General features: G+C 49.0%; 1 protein-coding gene across 2 annotated transcripts; it reads right to left on the bottom strand.

The window, feature by feature from the left end:
- Positions 1-7004: 7004 nt before the first annotated feature.
- LOC132334134 (leukotriene C4 synthase-like) lies at positions 7005-13376 on the bottom strand. Of its 2 annotated transcripts, XM_059859938.1 has the most exons (6): positions 13103-13376; positions 10512-10683; positions 9617-9716; positions 8544-8614; positions 8228-8309; positions 7005-7764 (listed from the first exon to the last, which is right to left on the bottom strand). In XM_059859938.1, exons 2-6 carry the CDS (start codon positions 10567-10569, stop codon positions 7638-7640), a joined length of 438 nt encoding a protein of 145 aa, XP_059715921.1. In that variant the 5' UTR covers positions 10570-10683; positions 13103-13376; the 3' UTR covers positions 7005-7637. The 2 variants fall into 2 exon arrangements, with proteins under 2 accessions (XP_059715921.1, XP_059715920.1); XM_059859937.1 differs by lacking the exon at positions 13103-13376 and having other exon boundaries at positions 10512-11056.
- Between the last annotated feature and the right edge of the window lie 384 nt (positions 13377-13760).

The raw sequence follows: 13760 nt of genomic DNA, 5'->3' as shown, positions 1-13760 counted from the left end.
GGCATCTAGGTGGCCTCCAGAGTAGAAATCTGCCAGATAGTCACAGCCCCTTTGCAACATCCCAAATTCCATACAGGTTCATGGAGAGGAGTCCCAGTCCAGTCTGCAGAGAGATACATAAAGCTGAGTACACATGTGGAGTTTTAAGCTGGACCAAAGTAAAGCTCTTGAAACCTGCTACCTGCTCAAGAATTTTTTGTTTTATACCAGTCTCTCTTTGTTATCTTGCTTGCACTTCTTTCCAGGGTAAGAAAATAATGAAGATCTGCAGCTCTGGTTTGAGGGTTCAGAACTTAAATACTTGCTCTGAAGAGACAACAGAATTCAGTCCATCATCACTGTATGTGCCTTCCCTTTCTTCCTTAGCTGTTACCCATTTCTTCTGCTGCTACCATCACAGAGTCCATTTTTCATGTCTCAGCTACGTGTGTTGCATATGCCTCATGTTTGCATATAAGCACCTATAATTCAGGATCTTATGGTTAATCTGCAAACCTGATTAACTCTCAGTAAACACTGCTGCAGGTGACTTGTTTTTCATGTGGGCTCTGAAAAGGGGAATACATGGAAGTCTTATACTACTGATGTGTTGTATGTTTCTATGTGTGTGTGACCTACAATCAAAAACCCTACCATCCAATCATAACCTTTCTGTACTCCCCATGCCTTTTGAAACAGCCTCTAGCTGTAACACTGTGATAAATAGAAGCAAAACAATGCTATTAAAAATGCATGATGTGTATTCTGCCATATTAGATAACATGGCCACGTTCATCACCCACTAATGCTGCCAGTTCACAGCTTTGCCAGTGCAGTCTCCTTCCCATGTCTGATTTGGAGAATTTAAGGGGATTTTTGGCTACACTTCACCTTTCTTCCTTTTTACCTTTGTTTTTTACCTTTATTCATTTCTCTGAAAATGGTGGTCTGCAGTATGGATTGGATGTAGCTCATGTTTCCCAGTTTTCCTAAGCTGTAATTCACTAAGAAGCCAAGCTGGAAAACAGTTGAGGAGGTTTATAAACACTGTTTTAGTGGAAAGTAGATACCCACGTCCCTTGTTCTCTCTGGGACCTCTGCCACACTTTTAGAAGCTGTCATACTTCCCTTTGTGCCATCAGCTTATCCACAGCTTGTGCTCACCATCCTTTGCCACTGCGAGAGTGAAGAGTTCTGCTCTCTCGATGGCTGCACCCTTTCAGGGCTCAGAAAAGTTGACCAGCCTGGTTCTCTGTTTGTCAGTGGAACCCAGGCCTTTCGCCGTTTCAGTTTTGCAGCATTAGAATTATAGCAGTGGGCAGAACACCTGAATTTACCGCTGGAGCTGCCCCACTGTGAGTGCAGGGCCAGCGGGGTGAGGTGTCTCCCACAGTGTGCTGCAGCTATCTGCTAGTTCTGCTGCCTGAGCTCTGTGGGCATGAGTCAGCTCTGGTCCAGGAGCCATCTGGCTGAGCAGCGCCGTGCTGAGCTCATCAGACTGCTCCCGGGAAAGGTTTCTTCACTCAGGCAGAGCATTCACAGCCCCTTGGCACTTCATCGGTGTGCTGCCAGGAGAGAGGTGGAAAGTGGCCATTCACATACCTCCAAGGTCTGCATTTCTTCACACCCTTCCAAATGGAGAACGAGCTGTAAAGCTGTAGATACTGGACAGAGGGGTGACTCAGTCCAATGTTGGGAGAGTGTGCTGTGGTACTGTATCAGGGCAGACAGCAGTCCTGAGCTGCTCTTATCCTGGCCAACTGCATTCAGGAAATGGAGCCTATTTTAGCCACTCACCCATTGCATGCTTAGAAGCAGAGACCACAACAGCTCACTGGCTTCGACCTCACTGGAATGATGATCCTTAACTTTTAGCCCTGGCAGGCAATGTTGCCTTAGTAATTTGGTGTCACCCACCTTTCTCTTGTCAACCAGTGGCACATCAAAGCAATACGGCTGATGCACATGCTAAGGCACAGATCTACAGATCTTCTTTCATTCTCTCACTCCAAAAGTGCTCTGCGAGTCCTCCTGAGTGCTGACCCTTTGACTCTTCCTACATAACTTTTACCTTTAGTCCCTGAACACAGAGTCTGGCACAGCATCACTGGGGGCTGGAGCAGGGTATGCTCTTCCCTAAGGTTCCACAGCAGGTGGTCAGTTTTCCTTTGCAGGGAGGGCATTCACAAAGGGCCATGTTAAGCCCTGTCCATCTTATATATACTGTGGCTCTGCCCTTACCTGGGGAAAGGTGAATTCTTGGAGCTCTCTTACAAGTGGTATTTGCTGAGAGGTAGAAAACTGATGAGAACGAGGCAAATTGTAACTTTAAAATGTGGATTTTCCTGGCCTCCCGACCTGCTAACAGACAAAGTTGCAGATAGCTTTGGTTTTGCTTAGACTTTACCACACTATCAAGTGCCAGAACGGTTTTTACTGCACTGGGTTGTGGCCAGTGGTTAATGTAAATGAAGAACTTGCCTGCAGGTGAGGGGCCTGCTCTCACTGGCCTGTCTGAAACGCCCTGTACCTGCATCCACTGCTGCATCTACACCCTGATGGTGTGGGGGTGATGTTCAAGCCAAGCACGGTGTTCTCCAACTGCAGGTATGACACAGGTCAGCCACAGTCACGCTCTTCACCCGAGTGCATCTCAGCCTCTTGCACCCACAGTCTTCAATTCCCTCGAGCAAAGCACTCCTTCCCCTGACCCTACTCTGTTAACACCCAGCAGATCTGTGTGTCCATATGTTTGCTTGGTTTAAAAGGGCTCTGGATCTCACTGCCCATAGTGTTCTTCATAATTTTGGCATTGATGGACACATAGCTCAAAACGACCATACTGCAAAGCAGGCAACCCCCAAAATGCTGTGACAATGACAGCGAGGTTAGGTGAGTGAGTGTGACTGAGTATGTGTGAGTGTGCCCAAGTGTGCTAGTGTGCGCAAGTGTGAGTGTGCCCGAGTGTGCACAAGTGTGAGTGTGCCCACGTGTGCCTGAGTGTGCACTAGTGTGCATGAGTGTGCCCGAGTGTGCATGAGAGTGACTAAGTGTGAGTGTGCCCAAGTGTGCACAATGTGAGTGTGCCTGAGTGTGCATGAGTGTGCGTGAGTGTGCACGAGTGGGCAAGAGTGTGAACGAGTGTAAGTAGCGTGTGAGAGTGTGCTAGAGTGTGTGCGAGTGTAAGCGAGTGTGCACAAGTGTGAGTAATGTGCAAAAGTGTGCAAGAGTGTGAGTAGCATGCGAGAGCATGCACGAGTGTGCGAGAGTGTGCATGAGTGTGAGTAGTGTGCATGACTGTGCGTGACTGTGCAAGAGTGTGAGCGAGTGTGCTAGAGCGTGCCTGAGTGTGCGCGAGTGTGCCCCAGTGTGCCTCTGCAGACTCAGCACATAAAATGCGTCACTGGTGGGGTCATTTTTCTCACACAACGCCATGTGCCCGCCTTTCTTTTTCCTTGCCCTTGAAGTCATTTGCATGTAAACAAGTAAAACTATGACAAAGGGTAACAAAGTGACGGTGAGGGACGGTGAGGGGAAAGGGAACCGTCCCACAGTCCTGCTCTGGAGACTTCATCCTCCTCACAGCTCCTGCCGGCTGGCTCCCCAGAGCTCTGCTCCTAGTGCTGCTGCAGAAAGAAAGGCCCATTGAGAAGTCTGGCTCCAAATTAGCATTTGAATTCCCTTGTAGCCTGTTGTCAGATGTGCAGGAGGTGGATGCTAGTCTCGGTTGTTCAGCGCTGATACACAAAGGTGGCTTTAAAAGGTCCTTATTTTTCTGAAGGCAAGAAATGCATTGCTCAGAGTGTGGATACTTTAATCTTTTTTTTTTTTTTTTCTTTCCCTCTCCCATTCTTCTCCGTTTCACCCCTTTCCTGGGTCAGGCTGAGCCATAGATAGACACGTCTGGGTATTGTTAGCCCTGTCTGACCTACTTCTCTCCCTCCCCTTGGCCCCGTGTTATGGATGCTGGTGCTATGGAAACCTGCTTGACATGCCAGTGCCACAAAGCCGGGGCCACCAGCTGCACCCTCCTTTCCCGGCCCCACGGGAGTTTCCCTCCCAAAGAGCTCCTCAAAGAAAGTTAGCAGCCCTGCTTTCCGGGGAAATTCAAGGGTGTTCCCCATCCGTCCCACCAAGCCGTGCTCCGGCGGGACTGGGGCGCTCTTCCGTGGGCTTGGGGACACCGGTGCTGTTCCTCCTCATGCCAGAACCAAATATTTCGGTCTGGTGGCAACTTGTAAAGCCGACGCTGCCCGCACCAGACCGTATCCGGCACGGGCCAGCACGTCTCGGATAGGGAAGTACACGTGGGTGTCCTTGAAGTTTTCAAAATAATAAGCTACAAACTTCTGCACCTTGATCCCAAAGCCTTCCAGGAACCCGGCTGGGATCCTGGGAATGCGGCGGTGGGAACGCGGAGGTGGCAACACCTGCGTTCCGGTGGTGCCTGCGGCGGGTGGCAGCGGCTCTGTCCGGGGACAGAGCTCTGCACTTCCACCGTCACTCGCGTGGAACCCGCCCCGCCGGGAACAGAGGCTTGTTTACAAGTTCAGCCTCTGTACCTCTTGTGATAAAAAAGTTCTCGCTGGTTCTGCGGGTTTCCTTTGCTCTCTGGTGGCCTCCCATCCGGCTGCCTGTTTATCCTGGGAGCATGTGACACTATCAGAGTGGATTTCCTTCCAAACACCGCGCGTCAAACGTTTTCGCTTTTTCTCCCCGCTGCTGGCAATGAACTGGCAGCCGTAAGGGGAGGAAGCAGGAAGGAGCTCTGGAGTCCGCAGAGCGCTTTGCTTTATGTCTGTCGTGAGCGTCCTCAGGAGATTCCTGCGAGGCTCCAGGACTCCCCTACCCAATACCTTAAAGCCAGAGCCTGGCCCAGCACGGATGAAACTCGAAGAAAGGCAGATCCGTGGATGAGTGCCAGAGGCCGTGGCTGTGCCTGCTGCCCGGTGAGCCTGTCCCAGGGACCTCTCGGGGTGCAGCCAGTGGGGCTGGGGCACAGGCGGCGGGCCCGGGGCCGTCGGTGGTCGCTGCCCTTGGACACCCCCGGGCGCCCCGCCGCCCCCGGGCCGCCCTCGCTCAGCCGCGGGCCGCCAGCGCCCTCTCCCGACGCCGGGGAGAAGCGGCGGGTCCGGGACGGGCGGAGCGGGCACGAATCCTGGGAGGAACGGGGACATGAATCCCGGCGGGAGCGGGGCTGACGGCCTGGGCCTGGCCCCCATGGCGGATTCTCCCTCCCTCTTAGCGCTGGACCGTAGCCCATGGGAGCGCAGCAATGCCGCTGGCGGCTGGATCACCTTTAAACTGGTGTTCACGGGGTGGCTTTCACCCTGAGGGATGGACGGTGACCCGGGGTGGAGGTGCAGGCCCCCAGCACACCTGTGGCAGCCCAGCGGGCCCTCAGCACTTCTGCAGCAGGTTCAGGCAGGCACACTGGTGCCATACAGCACCAGCACAGCGTGCTGGGCAGCTGCATCATGAATTGAGTAAATCCCAAAATCATTGACTGTTTGAACCATCGATCCGTGTAAAGTGGTTTTCTTTGACTGATGAAGAAGCAGAAAATTACAGCAGCACTGGTGGAGGGGAGCAGCTTCCCTTCTGCTCAGGGCACCTGAAATGGCCCCTCTGACAGCGTTTTGAAGGACTGATGATGTGCCTGTCAGATTTTCTATGGCAGAACTGGTGGCAGTTCTGCCACAGAAGTGGTGACAGGCCTGGCAGCCACCAAGGCCAGAGCCTGACTGCGCCGTGCCAGGATTTTTAATGGTCTTCTGTGCATCCAAGGGGAGAAGCCGGCTACAATCTCACTGCTGAATCATTAATTTCCCTCCTCTGAGTCATCCTGCAGCCCTGTCACACACAGAGCGGACACAAGCGGGGCTGAGGTGGGCAGCGGCTCCAGGCTGATACAGCAGGTTTAGAAAACTGGATGTAGGATAAAAGACAGAGTGTGTCTACAGAACCAAGGAGCACCCACTTTGACCAACCCTAGAAAGCAGAGTTTTGATGCAGAGTCAGGACCTGCACCAGCAGCCGGGGCTGGTCCTTCTGCGTTAATTCACTGGGAGGTGACTGGTTATACTGGTAAAAAGGTGAGGACTGGGGAATATCTTCAGGACATGGTAGGACCTGTTAATGCAAAGGCTAAGTGAAATCTCACTGTGAAATCTGTTCCTCCCTGACCTTGCTAAGGCAGAGCCAGGGTTAAACTATGCTCAGACTTTTCTGAAATGTGTCACCAAAGATGCCAGGAGAAAAAGTTATTGTTTATCTTACTGTGACACCTGAGGATTTTGGTGAGGATGAGGCCCTGCTGCACTGAAAACTTCACAGAGACAAGGGTTGTACAGTTATTTTTGTTTGGCTTTAAGCTTTGCCCTGCAGCATTTGCCAGTTTCAATGCAGCAGCATGACTCCAAGGTAGGAGAGCCTGAAAGGGAAATTGACTGGATGCTTTGCTGGAGAAGCCAATTTAAAATGCATGGAAGGAAAAGAAACAATGTGAAAAATTCATCATTTCCTCCAAAAAGCCCTTGCCTTTTGTTCTTACAGTCCAGATATGCCTACTGCTGGGAAAAGGAGGGGAGAGTAATTGGCTTTACAATGTGTTTGGACTGGCATCATGCTCATGCAATTATTTTCACTCTCTGGGTTTGCTGTGAATTCCCCCCATGATGACACACAGAGCACTGCTGGTGTTTCCTGTGGCACTAACATGAGCACCAGTGGCCAAAAGCATCAGTATTGTGCATACTGGACTCATGAAAATCCAGCCCCTCCTGATGCAGGAGGGACCTGAGCACTGGGTAAACCCCTTTTTGGTGCTGAGTGGATCAGTACCCAATCCATGAGCTCAGCATCTCCAAAAATTAGCTCCTCCCTCTTCAGAGCTCTCCTCCCATGGCGCACAGGGTTGCAGGCTTTGTTGGATTGCATGTCAGGGAAACAGAGGCAGCCACCTTGCACTCACTCATGTTTCTGTTCTCTGCTAGCTGCTGACTCACAAAGAGACACCCAGGACAGCAAGTTCAGAGACCTTTTATTTGTGCCTGTTGTCACTGGGCCAAGTTCAAAGTGGCACACACAGCAGAGGTGATGAGTTTGCTCACTCTGATTCACAGCAGTGGCTGATAGCCAGCATGAGGGCACCAACAGATTTTTGCACAACGTGTTGGTGGCTACTCCAGTTTATCCCTCACCTCTTTTATTATGTCTCAGCCCACATCTGGTTCCAAACAAATGCTTTTCTTAGGTGTGGGCCTTGGAAAACTGGCGTGTTCTGTGCCTGGGCTGAGGGCAGAGCTGCTGGATAATGGGGAACATATGGCACTTCTCTTTGGCAACTCACAGGGAAACTCAGACTGAGAAGAGTTTGCTTTTATATGTCCTTGTTTGGAGTTGTTGTTTCCACATCAGACACGATGGAGCTGCCAGATGTGGAGCACTTGGCACACCAAGTGGCATGGGGGAAAAATATCTCCTAAACAGCTCAGCAGCTCCTGCCAGTGCTGGACAGAGAGGAAGGAGGTGTTAAAAGCTCAGGTGAGGGTGGATTTCTTATTGAGGGCTGTAGAGTTGCAGCCAGTCTGTTAAGGTGGGCCAGAGGGAGCACGACTTGAAGATGAGGACAGTGGTGAAGCACACTGAGGAATGGGTCATGCTGTGAGAAGCTGGAGGACGTTGAGCCCCACATAGTGAGAGAGGAAGAAATGCAGGATGCCCAGGGCTGACACTGCAATGAGAATCCAGAGAACTCCAGCGCTGAAGTATATCGGGGCTAGTCTGGCGGGAGAGAGACAGCTGCTGACACTGAGCTTCCCTCCTGGGAACAGCCCCTTCCTCCCTGCAGAGGCGGGTGGAAAGGCAGCCCCTGGCTGTCCCCTGCCCCCTGCATGGAGTCCCATGCCCTGCTTCCACCTCAAAGGAGCAAACACACACACCTAAAAGGGCTTGGGGCAGCCCCAGCCTTGACCAGTATCTGTGTCTCAGCCCTGTGTCCATGTTCACATTATGCCTCAGAGACAAGGCTGAGCCATGCAGGAGCCCTAGAGCACCCAAGTGTCTTGAGTTTTCCCAAAGCACATTATGTTTCCAAAAACAACCCCCCAGGAGTTACTGTGTAGTCCCCTGAGGGCTGCTGTGTGTGAATGCATGTGTGTAACTGTGTGTGTAACTGTGTGTAAGAGTGTGCAAGAGGGTGTAGCTGCGTGTAAGAGCATGCAAGAGTGTGTGTGAGTGTGTTTACCTTTCTGAGGATGATGCCTTGTATCCCATAAAGTAGCAGTAGCGGGCGTAGAGATAGAGCAGACCCAAGGCTGCAGCCAGACCTGTGTTTAGGAGAGATTACAGTGACCATCTCCAAAAGCTTTTCAGAGCTACTCAGAACCAAGGACGTAGCCCAAAGTGAAGGAATAGAGACTCTGTGTCATCTGGCTCTACCATTCCATCAGAGACAAAATTACTTCTTAATTTGTTGTTCAGAAGTTGAGCGGGACCTGAGGACTGAGGCAGCACACAGAGGAACAGATTCAGTGACAAACCAGGTAATGGGATATTCTCACCTTGATGGAAGAAGAGTCCAGCCTGCCACAGAAGTGCCAGGAAGATGGGAAAATACTCAGAGGAGTTCACCCTGCCAGGAAAGAGAAAGGTCATAAACTAGGGAAAGGAAGGAAGCTCTTCTTCTTTTGCTTCCCCTAGCAATTTCCAGACACTGGAGACTTTTGCTTTTTAGAACTAATGTTGTCATAAAAAGCCTCCAGGCTCCAGTTCCTGTCCCAGCTTTATTCACAGAAATTAAACAATGGAAAGAACAGGGTCTCCAGGTCACAAGAAATTAAGTAAAAGATTCCCAGGTCAGACTGTGCACAGAAAGGCTCCATGAACCACTCCCACAGCTGCTTCCCAAGTGCTGCAGCTCAAACCCTGCTGTAGATGCCCCAAAGCCCCAGGCTGTAGGGAAGGTCTGTCCCTAAAGTACATAAGGCCAGAGCAGCCTGGGCTTTGTGCAGGAGTTGGAGGGAGCACATAACTCTTGGGATTGTTTGTATGCCATGCCCTATCCTCCCAAAAGCACAGTAGCACCAAAAGATGCTGGATGAAGCTGAGTCTAGGCTAGTGAAGGAGCAAAGAAGGGGATGGCTGAGGGGATCCAGCTCAAGCTATTCAGTTGCTTTTTTTCCAGTGGTCACCTACAACAATATGAAAGCTCCTCCCTCCCCACTGCAGCCCTAGCACAGAAGTCACAGCAGAGATGCTGGGTTATCCTCATCCCAGCACCAGCTGAGATCTCTCTGGGAACTTGTATTTCACAGTGAGTGAAATTCAGAGCAGGGCTGAAGCTGCCTGAGGTTTGGCACCACTTGGATAAAACCAGTCTAAGTGTCAGGCACCAAGGGTTAGGTCTTTAGGAGCCCTTCACCGTACAGCAGAGATTCCTGTGTGCTTTCTATCAGCAATGGCTGGTTTAGGACTCAAGAGCCAACTCAATCCTGGTGTTGACTCTTCAAGCCATTGATAAACCTTGAGGGAGGTAATTGCTTAATTACAGTTTCAGGAAAAGAATTGCAAAGCAGGGGAAAGGCAGTGCAGTTACATGAGACCTGACAAACATCAAGTAAGAGGAGTTTCTTACTGTGCTCGAAAGATCCTTTCAAATTCAGGAGGGCCTGAGATCTTTGGAGGTGAAATGCCAAACAACCTCCTAGCATAGATCACCTGGAGGAAGAAGTAGGCTGCAGCAAAAGAGAGAAAAGTAGCAGTGGTCAGTCCTATGGCTGGGCACGGTGGAGTCAGGAGCTGGCCAGAGGCTGGGGAAAAAGATCTGCAGTCTCCTCCTAACCCCACACCTCCACACAGCAGAGAAAGTTTGAATAAAATCCCAGGTACCTTTTAGATAAGAAAAAGGAATGACCCAGAGCTATAGTGAAGCAAGTAATGTACTACCAGTATTATCTGCTTTCTTGTATAATCAGCAGATGGTAAAATTGTTACACAGTTCAGATGCACTTTATTACTGACAATTTCAAGGCTTTTCATTCTTTTAACTTTTTCCTCTTCTAAATTCTGAGATCTGTTTAGGGATGGAACTGATGCCACAGATAAGCCAACCAGATACTGAATTAAATTGGCATGCAATGTGGACCTGTGGCTGGGAGATGTTCCATGTGGCCCACCACAGCCCATACTTCCACCTTTTCACACAGCAGAGCTCTTTGTATGCTCACATCTACATGCACTTCAGGAGCTGCTGTAAGCCTAAAGAGGGAAATTCTACATGTTTGCAGAGGGAAAGATCTACCAAAAAAATTCTGAGTGGAGGGAGTAGGTCAGTTCAGAGAAAGGGCTTCCCCTGCACTCATTTGGTTGAATGCTCTCCAGAACCCAAACAAGATATCAGTTCCCTCTCAGAAAAACAATGAAGTGCCAGTGCGACAGGAGACATTAAATATGAAAACAAAAGAAAATCAGTGGAGTTACAGTAGATTGATTCAGCCAGTACTTGAGCACACACACCCAATGGTCCCTACCTTGCTCCAGGACTCCCAGGATTGTCACGGCAGCCAGCCAATGAATCTGATCAAACATACTGACTTCTCCAGAACCTAGAAAATCTTGTTCCTTGGTCAGAAGTTCCTCTGGCCAGGTTCAGTCCTTGCTGATATGGCAGTTTGCAATGGTATCTGGCAGCCTAGGCTTGTTCTAATTGAACAAAGCAAACATTTAGTCAGTGGTATTGACATCCAGGAGCAGCCTGGTGCCCATTATCATACGCACTATGGAAATGGAAATCAGTGGAGACAGGTTTAATGGAGTATTTCCTTTCCCACCCCGCCCTTTTCCAGGAACAGAGTTAAGAGGAAGTGGAAAAGACAGTAGACTGACAAATGTAAGAGATAAGGAAACTGGAGCTGAATGGATGGACAAAAGTCAATAGCCCACTAACCCACTCCCTCCAGGGCATCTGCTTTAGGCTAGGGCACATCCCCTCTGCTGATGTTGCAGGAGAAACCAAAGCTCTGCTTGGGCTGTTGTGTCACACCAGAGCACAGGCAACATTCCAAGGTACATATCCCTGTGTACATAATCCTACACAGGCTCTGGTTAGCATGTGTTGGGCACAGAGAATGACTTATGGCCACAACACTGAGACCCTGTGTGAAAAACACTCTGAGAGGGTAAGAAAGAATGTGATAAAGTATAAAATGTCTCTAGAGCTGTCCTGCACACTGATATTTTATCTGGGGATGGTCCTGCAGAATGACTGCCAGACACCAAGGGGGTTTCAGAGGCAGCCCTCATCCCAGAAAGGCTGGGAGATGTGCATTTAAGACTTCTGACCAATCCTCAGCACAACCAATTCTCAACATAAACACCAGAGTGAGCTCTTTGTGGGGAAAAACCTGCAGAATTCATCAGGACATAGCAAAAAGAAAATTACATTTTCACATGTCAGAAGAGACCCATTTGTTTGGTTCCCCATCTAACAGCACAACAGCTGGCACAGACAGAAGCTGCTGGGACCACCAGCTTTGTTTCCTTCCTCTCTCTTCATTCAATGAATTCTCCCATCAGACCAGGGAAAAAGGAAAGCAGGTTAAGACAAAGTGACCGTTGAACACCACTGTTATAGAAAGTTATATTACAGCAGTTTACAGAAATTACATTGTACACCTGATGTCTTTGATAAGCTTTCTAAGAAGCAATATGCTGGTTCTGGTTTTCTGCCTCTCTATAAGCTATAAAGGCACCCAAAATGGCTATAACAATGTCCCAGCTTGGTGTTTTTCAAAATAGCAAATACACACCCCATTGTTTTTCAAACACCAACTCTAAGATTAATTCCTTTATTTCAGAATTGAACTTTTTTCGTTGCAGTGACTCTTTAGAAATATGACTGACGAACATTGTGTCTATTTAGTTGTCAAAGAAATTAAGAACTCCCCTGTGTCACCTTAAGAAGGGCAGAGGTCTTGCAGTGCTTAATGATGTTTGATTTCCCTTTGCTCCTGTCTGATAACAGCCTGCTAGTGACAGAAAATAAAGAAAACAACTAAGCAGAAAAGATTTGAGCTTACACCTCCATCAGATGACAGTGCACTGTGAGCTGTATCAACAGTGTCAAATGTGTGCAATGGAATCTGGGCCAGGAGGAGCTGCATAGGCTGCCACAGAGCATTCCTGCTCTCCAGATCATCACTAAACACAAAATACTTCTAGCATCATTTTCTGTCATCATCTAGCATGATCTAAATATAATAAAGGCCAACAGAAATATGAATGAATAAACAAGCACAGATGTCTCCCCCCTCCTCCTCCCTCCTCCATAAGCATATTTTTTCAAGCTGTTTTTAAACTTTTGAAGAGCACAACCTTTTTTTGTCCCTGTTTCTCACCATCAGAACTCATTTTATTTTCCATTCTCCCTCAGTGTTTACAAGGAACAGGTACAAGTACCCCAGTCCCAGCACCAAATGCCCCTGGGTGACAGACTTGTCATGGGTGGGCAGCCTCTGCACCCATGGACTGCAGCATATTGTGATATCTCATCCTCTGAAGTGACACAGACACCCCTCTAGGCAAAGACAAGTCTTGCAGTCCCAGGTGCACCTCAGGGTGGATTTGCTGAGCAGGAGCTACTGAAATGCTGCACCCCCCTCCCACTCCCTGGCTCTGCACTCCAGGATATGCTGTGTGAATGTGGCCCCAGTCAGAGGGCACAGACCAAAGTCCTCACACCTCCCACTGAGTCAGCACTGCAGGCATTTCTCTGTGCCCATGGTTGCTTCTCCCACCTCTTCTTGCAGTCAATAATCCTTTCTGACTCCTAATTTTCACTGTAGGGATACACTCTTAGCTGTACGGCAACACCAATAGGGATTAAAAATAATCTTGGGAAGAAAAATGATCAACACAATGCCTTGGATGAGTTTTGAAGCATCCACAGGGCTTAGAGCACCTATTACTTGCCCAGAGCAGCAGGGCAAGGAGAAGCCAGCAGTGCTGAGTCCAGCACTGTTACATGCAGTAGCATCCCCTGGAAATATATTTCAGGAGCGTACAACAGCTCAAGAGCTTTCTGTCAGTGGAAGGGAGAACATTTTGCAGATGAGCAACTCACCCTTCAGCTGTGAAGCATGGAGGTGCCTCGTTCTTCCAATCCTATTGCACAAATAGGGAAATATTTTCTAATGCAGGTCGTACTTGTGCTTCTTTTCCTTCCGAATCCTTTTGCAGACACTATGTACATCCAAACCCATGACTGTGGGACTGCTTGTGAAAACAGTTACTGTCTTTGTAACAGCCAGAAAGAAAAAAAGAGGAGAGGGTTCATTCAAAAGAATTTTTCCTCACAGAGAGGAAAGAATTTCTCTAGAGAAAGAAAGAGAGCTCAGCCCTGAGCAACTCAGTCTGTTTAAGTACAATTCCTTGGGGTGGGGTGGTAGAGCTGGTGATGTGCCCTCCTGACCTCCCATTCCCATGGAGACTTCTCTTAAACTCAGACCTACATGTGTTGAGATTTTCCTGGAATTCGTGGATTTTCTATCTGTGTAAGGAAGGACATGCTAAAAATATGTCAGAGGAAAAAAGAATTCATTATTTTCCTTGTTAGGAATGCAAAACTGGCCACGTGGAAGTGGGGATAGCTGCTTGAAATAGACAATTTCTGCTCTGTGATTCCCAACAGGACACAGAGCAAGTCATAAGCTGGATCAGATCTCCTGACCACATTGAAATGTGTTCTGGGTTCTGCATTTTGAAAAAACCATAAGAACTTT

The sequence above is a fragment of the Haemorhous mexicanus genome, chromosome 15 (genome assembly GCF_027477595.1).
Source record: "Haemorhous mexicanus isolate bHaeMex1 chromosome 15, bHaeMex1.pri, whole genome shotgun sequence".
NCBI lineage: Eukaryota > Metazoa > Chordata > Aves > Passeriformes > Fringillidae > Haemorhous > Haemorhous mexicanus.
This window is presented reverse-complemented; position numbering and strand designations above follow the sequence as displayed.